Genomic DNA, 13,449 nt, shown 5'->3' with positions numbered 1-13,449 from the left:
CCCCAGCAGCTGTGAGCCTATGCAGCATGAAGTCCTGACCCCACTGGCACCTTCCATAGGTCTGAGGTGGGGGTGGGGTAGGGTTGGGGTGAGAGAAGGTCACAGCCTGTCTTCCTTCCTCTCCCAGCACCCTGGCCATACACAGGTGAGGCCAGCAGGGTGACCCAGGAGGCAGTGAGAGATGTTGGACTGGGGACTCCAACGGCCAGAAAAGAACGAGGCCCTCCCGGCATCCTGTCTCAGAGTACCTGCCCGTGGGCCGGGAGCTCCACTCAGGCACCATGCCCTGCGAGGTTTGCCTGGACTCCTTCCTGTCTTCGACAGGGGGCTCTTGGAGCAGCCTCCCCCTGGGTGGACTTCTGGGACCATTGTACAACCAGGCCCCGGGCAGCTGTGCAGTAAAGCCACACTCTTCACCATGGCAGCCCGGCCCGAGGTGCCCCGGTTCTCGTGGTTTCCATGGAGGTGGCAGGGTGGTGAAGCACAGCTCAGATCTTTCTCCCAGTCTTGTCTCGGCTGCCCCCCAGAAGCCAGGGGACAGGGGGCTGCCAGGGCCTGGAGGGGGCATCTCCTGCCCTAGAGCTGGACTGTACCCACACTATGTGGGAGCCAGGATGAGCAGGACTCACATGGGAGTCAGTCTGTAGCTTCCTGCCATGGGGCAATCTGCTTGGAAAGAGGGCAAAAGTGGTGGGGAGAGAGGATCAATACCTTCGTGGGATCTTTTGGGTGTGGGCATGTCCTTAGAAAGGTAGGTCACTCGTTAGAAGGTCGTATTTATGTATGCACACATTTGTTCCTTTCTTGGATGGGTGGTCCCAGTCCAGACAAGTCAATTATAGCAAATTAAGGCTCCATTTCCTTCTTGAACCATCCAGTGGGGAGAAATAGAAGCCCCATCTATGACCTATCTCCTGGGGGAGAGAGCCGGGCCTGCCCTCTCCCCACGTGAGCTCGCTGGTGTGGGACTGCAGCCCAGCAGCCAACCTTTGCTCAGTCTCTGGTTCGCTCCCACACTTGCCAGAGGACCAGCCGATGGTGAGACGTGTCTTCAGGAGCAACAGGCGCAGAACCCCCTCTCAACAGAAGACTCGGGGACACATGAACACTGTCCTAGGACCTCCAGAGGGGCCCCCTGGGCTGCTCATTGCTTCTAGATGCGGGAAATCCGACCAGGTTTCCTGGAGCAGGTCAGAGCAGGTGAGGGCTGGAGGGGGTGTGGAGCTGAGAGGGGCACTTGGAGCAGCAGGCTGGCTTCTCCCTTTGTGCAGTTATGCAGAGGGGAGGGGAGACCTAAGCCCCTTCTCAAACTAGACACCGCCCTCTTTCTCGTGCCCAGGGAGCCCTCACCACGCGGGGAACTCTGGGCCCAGGTATTTGGTTTTAGGTTCAGGAGTTTATTTTCTCCCTTTTGCATTTTCTCCATCCCCTCTGACCCACATTAGATAGAAATGCGCCAGGCCAGCTGTCCACAGACAGAAGGACTTGTCTGTTCTGAAGCTGTTCTCATCCACATTTTGACAGAGAAGACCACTCACTGTGTGGCAGGGTGGCTGCTCTGCTGAAGGACGGGATGGTCTCATGCCCAGAAGCTCAGCCTTCTTCTAGGACATCCATCCACGTACCAGCTTGGCAATATGAGGTGCCCATGTTAAGTGCCAGGCGCACAGCATTTACGATTTCCTCAGCCTCTCCTTTGCCCCAGATATTAACTCCATACTGCCCGGTTGGCTTGAAATCTGCCCCTAGCCAACTGCTTCAGTCCCATCTCCTCTCTCACTCTCAGGACAGTCCATGCTCGGTCCACATCCTGCACATGCCGCGCCCTCTCTTCCACATGCCCTCGGGACTCAGCCGAGATCCCAGTCCATCTCTACACAGCCCTCTTGCCAAGGTGGGACTTCACAATGGGAGAGGAGAGCCAGACTCCACACAAGCCCAAGTCTGAGTCCTGTAAGTTTGAGGACAGACATGCCTCCACCTTCCGTTGTTCTCGACGAGTCCTGACCTGTCTTTTCCACAGCGTTCTCTACTTCACAGACCCCGTACATCACACTCACGATGAGCACTGTCCGTCAGGCGAGGAATGCTCAGGCTGAGGCAGTTCCATTAGGACAGCCTCTTCTCTGCCAGGCCTGCAGACAGGCCTCTCTCTGGCCCTCAGCCCCTTGGCTTCCCTTCTGCCTTTCTCAGGCAGTGTGACCAAACTCTTTTAGCACTGCCAATACATGTCCAGAGGGCACCCCACTGTGCCATAAGCCTCAGCTTGAGGACTCTTGGCTCTAGCAAACCTAGCTTGCCCCATCACACACCCTGCTCCACAAGCAGGCTTCCTCTCCAAAGACCCTCGGTGTACTCGCTCCATCGGCCAGGAATCCCAGTGCTCCCTTCTGCGCTCCGGCTCCGTTCTGCTGCTGCTCTAGTGCCACAGCTCGCTGTCTCTCGGATTGGCGAGGTTCAGTATGCAGGGACTTGGGGATCCAATGGGCCCCACCCCTCTCTCTGGGTGGTTGTGAGACCCCTGTGTCCGCTGCTGAGTTGGCACTGAGTTGCCCTGTTAACTTTCATTCACTGTGGAATCAAATCATCCTTCCCCCACCTTCTTTGACCCAGACCATCAGGAAGAAGCCATTGGGTGGGAGTTAGGACTATGGCGAGAAGTCATCGCAAGTGATTCCCCGCAGGACACGTGGCATCCCCTCTCTTCTCTGCTGTAGCCCTGTGGAGGCAGTGTGGTACAAAATGCTATGCAGTGGCATGAGACTCCTTTCCAGATGCACCAATGTAGTTGGCAGCGCATGAGCTTCCATGAGCTGGTGATGCCCTTCCCCGCTCCTCATTTATGGGACCGCCAGACAAAGGGTGTTTCAGGACCGAGGACGCCCTGCCGAGTGCTGCGGGCTGCACTGGGGAAGGTGAGCACAGGGTCCCAGCTGAGGGTTGGAGAACCACGGTTACTTCCCGTCCTCTCACCTGGCTTTCGTAAACCTCTGCGGATTGCACCAGAATGAGAATCAGGCCATTTTAGAGAGAAAGAGACTGAGGTACTGACAGGTGACTGAGTGCCCAAAGTCACTTAATGAGACTTCCCATGCCATTCTCCTCTCATTAGCCCAGTTCTCATGGGGAAATCACCACCTGACACAAGAAACTGTGGATTAAGACATCAGCCCTATTAGACATTAGCAAATGGAAAAATCTATGAATACATTCTTTGTGTGACCCTCGGAACAACAGACTTGCCACATTTCAAGATCCACAATGCGCCCTCCCCCTGCTCCTTCACCAGCGCTCTGGGGGTTCTTCTCTGCCGAGGGAGCTGTGTGGCTCGCTCCAGCCCTGTTGCATGTGCTTGTAAGGCCTCCTGCATCTGGTCTCCACTGGACTTCCTTGCCCTTCCCCCTTTGCAGATGAAGGAGCTGGCAACCGACTGTGGGTATCCAAAGCGGTGTGGGCATCAGCAGCCAGCTGCTAGCAGGCCTGCTTTGGGGCTCTGGATTTCGGAACGCTTGTGTGCCTTAAACTTTCTGAGACTCAAGTTTTCTTATTACTATGGAAGTGACCTCCGTGCCTTCCAAAGAGGGTTGTGTGAGCTCCTAATTGTAAATACAGGACAGCACAGTGTCGGCGGGTCGTGGTGGTGCAGATGATGAGCAAGATAATAGCGATTGTTAAGTTTTAATACTTATTTAGTGCTTACTCCGCCTGATAGGGCTGATCTTCACCCAGCCCCCTGCGAGGTTGTTTTTTAATTGCACCCCCGGTACCTCCTCAGGCAGCTTTTGCATGGTGTGGGCAGTGACCCAGGGCGCTCCTAGAGAAGTCATCTCTGAGAAGGCGAAGCGAAGGACCTCAGCACTCATCTCCTGTTGTGGTCCACAGTTCCAACCTAGACTTTAAGAGTCAACATGGCGGGAGAGAGCTTTTTGCCCTGAGAATTGGGAACCAGCCAGTTTCTAAGAAGATGGCATTCTTATTCCTCTTTTCTTTTCTGATTCTGCCCACTCTCATCCTGCCAACACAGGAGCCACCTGGGTTGCGTGGGGGCAACCTGAAGCCCACCCCTCCGAGTCTCGCTGGGGGGGCAGGGGGGGCTTGGTTCTGGTCATGCTTCGTGGGAAGCTGAGGAGCCTGAGTGTAGTTTCCAGTGGTCCTCTCCTGGCGATACAGTTACCAGACTCCACAGATGGGAATAAAATATCCTCATTAATAAATTCAGGAAGGATTTAACTATCTCTGGCCCTGTCTCATAGCATTGTCTAGACATCCGTCAAAATGGCGTGGGTCAATTGCACTACCCTCCTGTTTATCTGTTAATCACCTGGCAAATAAAACATTCAGCATCCTGCCCACCTCAGTAATGCTGTGATGTAATTTGTTTGGATGCCCAAATGTCACCGGTGTTGATTGTAAGAGATGAAAAAATGTACTTGCTCAGCATAGCAAGCTCTAGGCCAAAATGTAAGCATGAAATCTTTGGTTTATTTTTGTAATAATGTTTACAGCTGTTTAATGACCCCGAAAAGGTTCAGTAGTCTGGTGTTCTGTATTTCAGAACAGGAGTGTGTTATGCTTATAACAACCTCCGTTAAACAGTTTGAGCTACAATTGGGGGGACATTGTATTTAATACAAAGGCATTGATTTCTGGGTGCAGTTGTCTTGAGCATTGTGTCCCTTAGGTGTAAGAAAGGAAGGGGCAGGGAAGGGGTGGTGGTGAGAGTATTCTGAAAACCCTGGGAAGGGGTTTTCCAAGTTGTAGACTGCACGCGACAGGCGGTAGTTTGTGTCAAATTTATGAAGGTATTTGGAGCCTCTTGTAGGTGAGAACCCAAGCAGTTGGGAGCTGGATGTCCCGGGAATGTTTCTGAGGCAGCACTTTGGTAATGTTCGTATCAAAGGGGATATTTTGTTGTGCTAGGCTAGACAAGAATATTTGATTTTTAAAAATCTAGTTGAGATGGTTATTTTGAAAGTCATTTTCTTTCCCAACGATGCCTTTTTCATGGTAGGAGGATAAAGCCCTTGCATGCAACTTACTGGCAAGATCTATATTTTTTGAACTATTCATAAGATTACTTTTTTATTTTCCCTTTTTCCGTGCTAGCAAAATGAAACTGTGTTTTTGTGCAAAATGTATTTAGACTCCCAGCAGCTGGCATTTCTGGTGTCCTGATAGTTTTAAATTTCATTGTGAGTGAAAGATACAATTAGGTTTTCTATTGGAAGAGTTAAGTGAAAACTTTTGTCATTGATATCACGGGAAATGGTCTTGAAGGCAGAAATGCAAAATCAAAATAACCATTAGCACCCTCAAAGGCTGCAGAATGGCTGACTGAACCTGCGGGGATGGGAATGCGGAAGCCGAATGGATTGTGATGATCTGTTCATCCAAAGGCAGGGAGGGGCTTGAGATGCTGAGAATGCTCGCCGCCCCCTCCCACCCCATCAAATGGGAAATTGTACACGTCAAGACGAAAAGTACTTTCAGCAGCTGTCACCCAAGGCCACATCCTGTGATCAGAAGCTGGGTCCATGCAGGTACGTGTGTGTGATGGTGGCCGAGCCTCAAGCGCTCATGCCTGGCTCTTCACCAAGCTCGACTGTCCCATCGGGTGCTGGCAATACCTCACCATGACTCTAGGGTTTAGGGGAGGGACCAGGAATGGGAAAGAATGTTGTAGCTTTTCCATGTCGGAGTCAGGATGCCACAGACACAACCCCCCTTGGGCTTGAACTGTCCCCTTTCAGTCAGGACATTGGGCTGCCTTTCCAGAATCGGGTACATTGAATATGATTGCTTTCTTCCACCATCAACCAGTGTGTACTGGTTTCCTCCTTGTGATGCCTGGTGCTGCAAGCAGCACCCCAGGCATGCATTGAGTTGCTAACCATAAGGTCAGTTGTTCCAACCCACCAGCTACTCTGCGGCTGTCAGACTTCCAGTCTACCCCTGTAAAGACTTCCCGTCTCGTAAACCCACAGGGGAAGTTCTACTCGGTCCCATAGGGCAGTTATGAGTCGGAATAAACTCAATGGCAGTGAGTTTGAATTTTTGGTTTTCCGCTTCAAGCTGAGGCTGTGAGCTGTGGACCAGAAAAGCAGGTTACATTGTTTAATAGGATGTTGTCTGGCTTTGATGGTGCTGCGAGATTTTCTAGCTATGTGGGTAGTACAGGTTAGAGGGTATACAGGTTACTCAGAAGATCCTGGCTACCCATCTGCTGGTCCCTGATGGTTAGGTGGGACACACGCTCCCTCTGCCCCCCCCCGTTTGACATTCCTGCTGACAACTGGCCCCTGGGCTATTGAGTCCAGAGCCAGGTGTGTGGCAGGTACCCAGTCGGAGCTTTCCTGCTGAGTGATGAAAGGGTTGGACCTGTCAGCTAATGTGTTCTCAGGGAACAGTCACCAGACTGTGCACCCCGGTGTGTCAGGACATGGCTGTGACAGGTGGGTCTTGGCCTGGCAGGTGGCCTCTACGGGGACATTGATAGACATTCAGTCTGGTGCCTGCAAGGGAACAGCAAGGGCCCAGAGGGTAGGCGTTCTCTCGTGCTTGCTCCCTGGAGGCCTGGGTGAAAGGAGTATAGCCCCTTCCTTCAGAATGTCAGCGTCCCTGCAGGGAGCCTACCTCCTCCAGCCAGCATGTGCTCATGGCTGCCCTCAGACCGCTGTCTCACAGCAGGACAAATGACCCCACAGGTTCCCAAGGCATGCATTTATACATACTGCTAGAGTGTCACCAGCTAGGGAATCCCTGCTTCTCCTGCAACACAGACACAGATGTCCTTACATACATACGTAATGTACACACACATACACACACACACCTGTATATAGCAGCTGCGCGTGGTTTCTTGTTTCTTCCTCTCAGGGACCATTTCAGTGCTTCTCTGTAATTGGAGGCCCTGCCTGTACTGCCCACTGGACTCAGGTGTCTATGAGGTCAAGGACATAGAGGGTCTCAGCTGATCCTCAATGGTTATTGAATGGCTGAGTGCAGGGGTAAATGAATTCTGGATGGGAAAGTGGCAAGGTTGGAGAAATGAGGACCGCCAGGCTGGGCCTGAGGCCAGCTCAGCCTGCCTCGACTGCTTTGGCCCTGGGACAGCACACCAATTACCCCAGCTCTTTCCAAGAATTCCCAGTCCCTCTTCTTGCTCCGAGTGAAGGAGCTGGCATGGGTTCTGACTGGCCCATCACAGTGGCTCTGGCTGTGCCTGCGGGTGGAATCCTGGGCTGTGAAGCTACAGAGGACTCTGAGATACTTGTCTGGGGCAGCCTTGCTTTCTGGGGCTGGGGCGTCTCTCTTCTGCTCCTGTGGCATCCATTCCCAGAGGGGCAGAAGCCTGCAGCCCCCATTCTGAAGGAGACTACTCCTCACCCACTCTTCCTTTCCCTCTCTCTGCTTTTCCCCAGACCATGAGCAGGTCCATCAGCAGGGACCGGAGTCTGGGTTGGTCCATGTGGACATGTAGGATGGGGTGCCTGGTAGTTGGGGTAGCTTTTGATTGGTGATTTCAATACCTCCAGGTCCTGGGTGGCAGCCAGAGACCCTTCCGACTCTGAGGCATTCTTAGGGGGGAGGTTCTTGGACTTGGGCAAAAGCTGAGCTTGGGTCATATGAGGTTGGAGTGGGGGGCTGTCCTTCATGGCTGTATGTCCCTGTGGGCTGTGTTTGTAGTGCATCAGCAAGCATCTGCTCATCTCTTCCTCCACTTGGTCAGCAGTGCTCTGGGCTCAGGGCTGCATCTGTGGGCAAGCTAGATGTGCCCACAGTGCCCGCAGTGCCCACTGCGAGCCTTGCCACCATGGTCTGTGCTCCAAGGGAGAAGCTAGGGTGCTGACACAGAAAGGGAAGAGGGGTGCTGCCTTCAGACAGGGTGGCAGAGAGGACCCTGGCAAGAAGGGATCTGTGAGTTGAGGCCTGAATGACAAGGAGGAGCCAGCTCTGCAGAGGAGCTGAGGTGGTACATGCTGTCTCTCTCCATCTCTCCTCAGCGGGGCCTCAGCCAACCTGAAGACCAATTGCTTAAGGAGGTTTAAGAAGCTTTGCTGATTCTGAGGGGGGAAATGATTTGAACAGATTTTTTTTTTAAGTCCATGCCCCAACGCAACTTGAGAACTCCCTGTGTTCATGACGTGGCAAGTCGAGCATTACTGGTTCAGCATGAAGGGGGGCTGGGAGCTCAGAGGCTGGCTTTCGTCTTGATGCCCCCTCATCCACCCTGATTGGTTGCCTGTCTGCACTGCACATTCGTCCTCCCCTCCCTCCTGCTGAATTTGCATCAGCTCATCAGCAGCAACCTGAAAATAGCCCATCTTCCTGGACGCGTGTCTTCTGAGCTGGCCAACTGGGCAGCTGTTGGAGGTGGGCCAACTGTGTTGGCTTTGGATGTTTCAAACTTCCACAGAGCTCCTGGGTGGCATTCTGCTTGTTCCCATGTGGTTTCAGGATCATGCCCCAGACTGGTCCATAGCTGGAGGGGGAAACTGGCACAGCTGGAGGACAGGGCTGGGAAGGCAGAGAAAGAGCTGTGGGTAGCTCCCTGGGAGCCATGGTCCCCTGCCAGAGCAGTCCTGTTTCAGCTGCCTCTGTCCACAGCCCCTGGTCCTTCTTGCTGGGCAGGGGTCCCTGAGTGCAGGGCTGGTCGATCTTGCCCACCATGTGTCTTCAGGGCCTGGCATGGAGGGGATGCTCAGCAGGTTGAAGGAATGAATGCAAGACTCTCCATGAGAGCTGAGTTCTTGCTGGCCACTCTCCCAAGTGAGCTTTTCTTCCCCCGCGAGTGCAGCCTGCCACCTCAAACAGAAAGGAATGATGGTGTGGAAGTCATCCTTACCTGTGGGTGAGTCTGCGAGCCCCTGTGAGCAGCTGTGAGTGGAGTCACCGGCTGGCCCCGAACCACCCTGCAGCCCTGTGGCCACCTGGAAGCCAACGGCTATGTTTCTTTTCTTTTCCTCCTGCAAGATGGGATTGCAGCCCTCTCTTCTTGCCAAGGAAGCCAGGATTCCCGTTGGAGGACATCCATGACAGGTGTCGGCATCCTGGCAGGAGGCCCTGCAAGCTGCAGGCCCAGCCCCTGCTGGGGCCCAGTGTGGTTCCTCCACAGTTGAGCTTTGTCCCCAGAGGGGGCCGCTTGGCCCAGGAATCAGTTATGGCTGGGGCTGAGCTTGCGCCTGGACCACATGGCCGGCCACCACTTCTATCTCCATGTTGGGATGAAGAGAGGCTAGATGTGCAGAAGTTTGCCAGTGGCAGGGAATGCATTTGGGCTCCTTCAGGTGGAAGACAGTCAGGAAACCCAAGGGCAGGTGACACAGGCTCACTGTGTGTCAAAGTGGCTCCCTCCCACAGGTTTCATGGCCCAGGGCTCCCCCCACCCCTCTCCCTGTAATGGTCTGGATTTAGTTTCTCTGTCTGGCTGGGGCAGGGGCAAAAAGGACTATTAAAGACAATTATGCAAGCTCGCTTTGAGTGTTAGTGTTTAACAAACAGCTTTGAGTTCTAATTTTCTGCAAAACACATACTGCAGGTACAATTTGTACTCATTACTGTGTATTGGGAAAGTTATTAAAAACACTCAAACTTGGGTGAGACTTCCTATGGCAGCGTCCCTGGATTTTAATTGGTTTTTATCTCGTTCTATAAAAGATCTCTTTAAACCCAATCAAAGTCCCTGCCTCAGCTATCTTGCCAGATGAAGGACAGGGAGGCGCCATCGTAGGTGCTACGTTTTCACCCCCATGAAAATGTGCCCATCCCAACAATCAATTAAGATCCCGTCATGAGATAATTTGTACTTCCTTTGACGGGCACAGTTACCAAATGACAAAATAACAGTGTCGCGCAACATAAGGGTTAAATCTTAATCTCAGAGGTTTGCATAGCCGCTCCTCGCAGTCTCCTTAAAATTTAATATACCTCGTTAATGCTTCCTTGCAAACACTGAAGGATTTTTATGATTATAATCATGTGTTACAGCACCTAGTACTGTTTCTAAGCAGCATACTAATCAGCTTAATGAGATATTACTGCACTTTTTGTTGACTAAAGCAAAATCCCTTTTATTGTTCGAAAGCCTGTCCTTTACTTTATTCCTCACCCCCCCAAACATTATCTTGTTTTATTATGTACCAGTAAATATCATGCCATTGGATTTGTCTTTCTTCCATTTCTTGGCCAAATCGCAAAATGATCTCTTTCGTCTCAAAGCCGGTGAATGTATTGAATTTCGTAACTGGGAAGGAAAGTTCCAAGTGGGAGCTTGCTCTGGTCTTGCAGTGGAAGCCATTCCGCTCTCAGGCAAAACTTGGGAGCTGCACCAACAGGTAGAGGTGCTGCGATGGGGAGGGAAGGGGCAGGGAGGGGCGGGGCGAGAGGAAAGTTAAACACCATAGACCCTTGATTTGTTATTAGATGTCGAACTTGGTAAAACATGAATAATTTAAAAGAGAATGACTAATCGCAATCTGTAAATAGAAAATACAAGGAAGACTATCTATCCCCCAAACAAATGGGAGGAGCATGGCCATATTGCATAATTGGCATTTAATAATTCATTTTTCATGATTGTATTTGACGCTAATTCCTTAGCATTATGATGGGTGGGTAAGGCATGAAGTGCAAAGTCCCCTCCAGCCGAGGCTGTGGCCTCTCCTGAGCCCGGAGCCTGGCACCTCGCTGACCTCTCTCTTTCCTTCCAGGGATGGAAGAAGCGAGCCTGTGCCTTGGCGTGTCCTCGGCGGTGCCCGAAGCCGAGCCCCGCCTGGGCGGCCCCATCCTCAATGGGCAGTATGCCATGAGTCAGAAGCTGCACCACATCACCTCGCAGCTCAGCCATGCCTTCCCCGAGCTGCACCCACGGCCCAACGCTGAGGAGAAGACCTCCGCGCCCCTGGAGGAGAAGGCCCACGTCCCCATGAGCGGCCAGCCCATGGGCAGTCAGATGGCGCTCCTGGCCAACCAGCTTGGCCGGGAGGTCGACACCAGCCTCAATGGGCGCGTGGACCTGCAGCAGTTCCTCAACGGGCAGAACCTGGGCATCATGTCCCAGATGAGTGACATTGAGGACGACGCGCGCAAGAACCGCAAGTACCCATGCCCTCTCTGCGGCAAGCGCTTCCGCTTCAACAGCATCCTCTCCCTGCACATGCGCACCCACACTGGCGAGAAACCCTTCAAGTGCCCCTACTGCGACCACCGGGCGGCGCAGAAGGGGAACCTCAAGATTCACCTGCGGACCCACAAGCTGGGCAACCTGGGCAAGGGACGCGGGCGCGTGCGCGAGGAGAACCGCCTGCTGCATGAGCTGGAGGAGCGGGCCATCCTGCGGGACAAGCAGATGAAGAGCAGCCTGCTGCAGCCCCGGCCCGACCTGAAGCCCCCGCTGCACGCCCAGCAGGCCCCCCTGGCCAATTGCAACCTCGCCCTGCCGGCCAACCACGGTGCGCCCGACGTCACCAACCCGGTGCCCTCGCCCAAGCCGGCCAACGTGCAGGAGGACGCGGCAGCGCCGGCCGCCGGCTTCCGCTGCACCTTCTGCAAGGGCAAGTTCAAGAAGCGCGAGGAGCTGGACCGCCACATCCGCATCCTGCACAAGCCCTACAAGTGCACGCTGTGCGACTTCGCCGCCTCGCAGGAGGAGGAGCTCATCAGCCACGTGGAGAAGGCCCACATCACCGCCGAGTCGGCCCAGGGCCAGGGCCCCAATGGTGGCGGGGAGCAGGCGGCCAACGAGTTCCGCTGCGAGGTGTGCGGGCAGGTGTTCAGCCAGGCGTGGTTCCTGAAGGGGCACATGCGAAAGCACAAGGACTCCTTCGAGCACTGCTGCCAGATCTGCGGCCGGCGCTTCAAAGAGCCCTGGTTCTTGAAGAACCACATGAAGGTGCATCTCAACAAGCTGTCGGTGAAGAACAAGTCCCCCAGTGACGCTGAGGTGGCCGTGCCCATGGGCAGCATGGCCCAGGAGGCCCACGCCAACCTCTACTCCAGGTACCTCTCCTGCCTGCAGAGTGGCTTCGTGGCCCCGGACAAGGCCAGCCTCGGTGAGCCGGGCCAGCTCTTCGGCAAAGGGGAGCTGCCCGTGAAGGAGAAGGAAGTCCTGGGCAAGTTGCTGTCGCCCCTCTCCAGCATGGCCCACAGTGTCCCTGAGGGGGACAAGCACTCCCTCCTGGGGTGCCTCAACCTCGTGCCCCCGCTGAAGTCCAGCTGCATTGAACGGTTGCAGGCAGCGGCCAAGGCGGCGGAGATGGACCCTGTGAACAGCTACCAGGCTTGGCAGCTCATGGCCAGGGGCATGGCCATGGAACATGGCTTCTTGTCTAAAGAGCATCCGCTCCAGCGCAGCCACGAAGACACTTTGGCAAACGCCGGCGTGATGTTTGATAAGGAGAAGCGGGAGTACATGCTAGTGGGAGCAGATGGCTCCAAGCAGAAAATGCCTGCTGATCTGGTTCAGAGCGCTAAAGTGGGCAATCAGCGAGACCTGCCAAATAAGCGCGACCCTTTAGAAGGCAGTCGGGATTTTTTGTCACACGGCCTGAACCAGGCACTGGAATACAGCCTGCAGGGACATGGGAATCTGAAGGAGAAGCCCACCGAGTGCCCTGACTGTGGCCGGGTCTTCCGCACCTACCACCAGGTGGTCGTGCACTCCCGGGTGCACAAGCGGGACCGCAAGGGGGACGAGGACGGACTGCACGCCTGCCTGGACGAGAGGCGTGGCTCTGGCAGTGACCAGGAGTCCCAGTCGGTGAGCCGCTCCACCACACCAGGCTCTTCCAACGTCACCGAGGAGAGCGGGGCCGGTGGCGGCCTCTCACAGCCCGGGAGTGCCCAGGAGGACAGCCCACACCCCTCCTCACCGTCCTCCTCAGGTAGGTAGGTGAGGAACATGAGGGCACCCCCCACCCACAGGGGGAGGAGCAGGGTCAGGGGGCCCCCCTGCCTCTGGCCGCCTGCTTCTGAGCTCAGGGGCCTCTTCTGAGAAGGGCCTGGTGGCTCTTCTAAGTCGGCCCTGAGGTCACATGGCTGGATAGGGCACGGTGGTGGGCTGGGTGCTGGACAGCTCCCAGGCTGCTCTGCCCTGAGAAGGCTGCGGTTTAGCATCTTGGTCTTCCTTGAGCGACGGCTCCGAAGAAAGGAAGTTGATCCTTTCTTCTTGTGGTGGCCGTGGCCAGGAGCCCCTCTTCCCCACGGGCATGGCCTGCTCCAATTGTGCAGCCACCTTTCGTGCCAAGACCACACCTACCCTCGCTTCGTCTCTGCGTCCCAGGATGGGCTTTGGGCTCCACCCAAGGGGTGAATGTGCACGTTGAGACCCTCACCATCTTTCCCGTAGAGCTCTTCCCCCAAATCCCACACCTGGACACCCGGGCACCCTCCAGACACCAAACCTACCTCGTGCCTCCATCCAATCCTACAACAAATGGCCCCACCAGTTGC

At 54.7% G+C, this 13,449-nt stretch overlaps 1 protein-coding gene across 3 annotated transcripts in view; it reads left to right on the top strand.

Annotated features, from left to right (window-relative positions):
• The window catches only part of ZNF536 (zinc finger protein 536), a 379,804-nt gene that overhangs the window by 85,623 nt on the left and 280,732 nt on the right, over positions 1–13,449 (top strand). For all 3 annotated transcript variants that reach the window (XM_045293780.1, XM_045293779.1, XM_045293781.1), the window contains exon 2: positions 10,710–12,881. In XM_045293780.1, the coding sequence (XP_045149715.1) occupies positions 10,712–12,881 (2,170 nt within the window). In that variant the 5' untranslated portion in view covers positions 10,710–10,711. The remainder of the gene's footprint in view (positions 1–10,709; positions 12,882–13,449) is intronic.

Source organism: Echinops telfairi, unplaced genomic scaffold (genome assembly GCF_000313985.2).
Source record: "Echinops telfairi isolate 266 unplaced genomic scaffold, ASM31398v2 ScPeMD7_2291;HRSCAF=2852, whole genome shotgun sequence".
NCBI classification, from domain to species: domain Eukaryota; kingdom Metazoa; phylum Chordata; class Mammalia; order Afrosoricida; family Tenrecidae; genus Echinops; species Echinops telfairi.
Note: the sequence above shows the minus strand (reverse complement) of the source record. Positions and strands in the feature narration are given on the sequence as shown.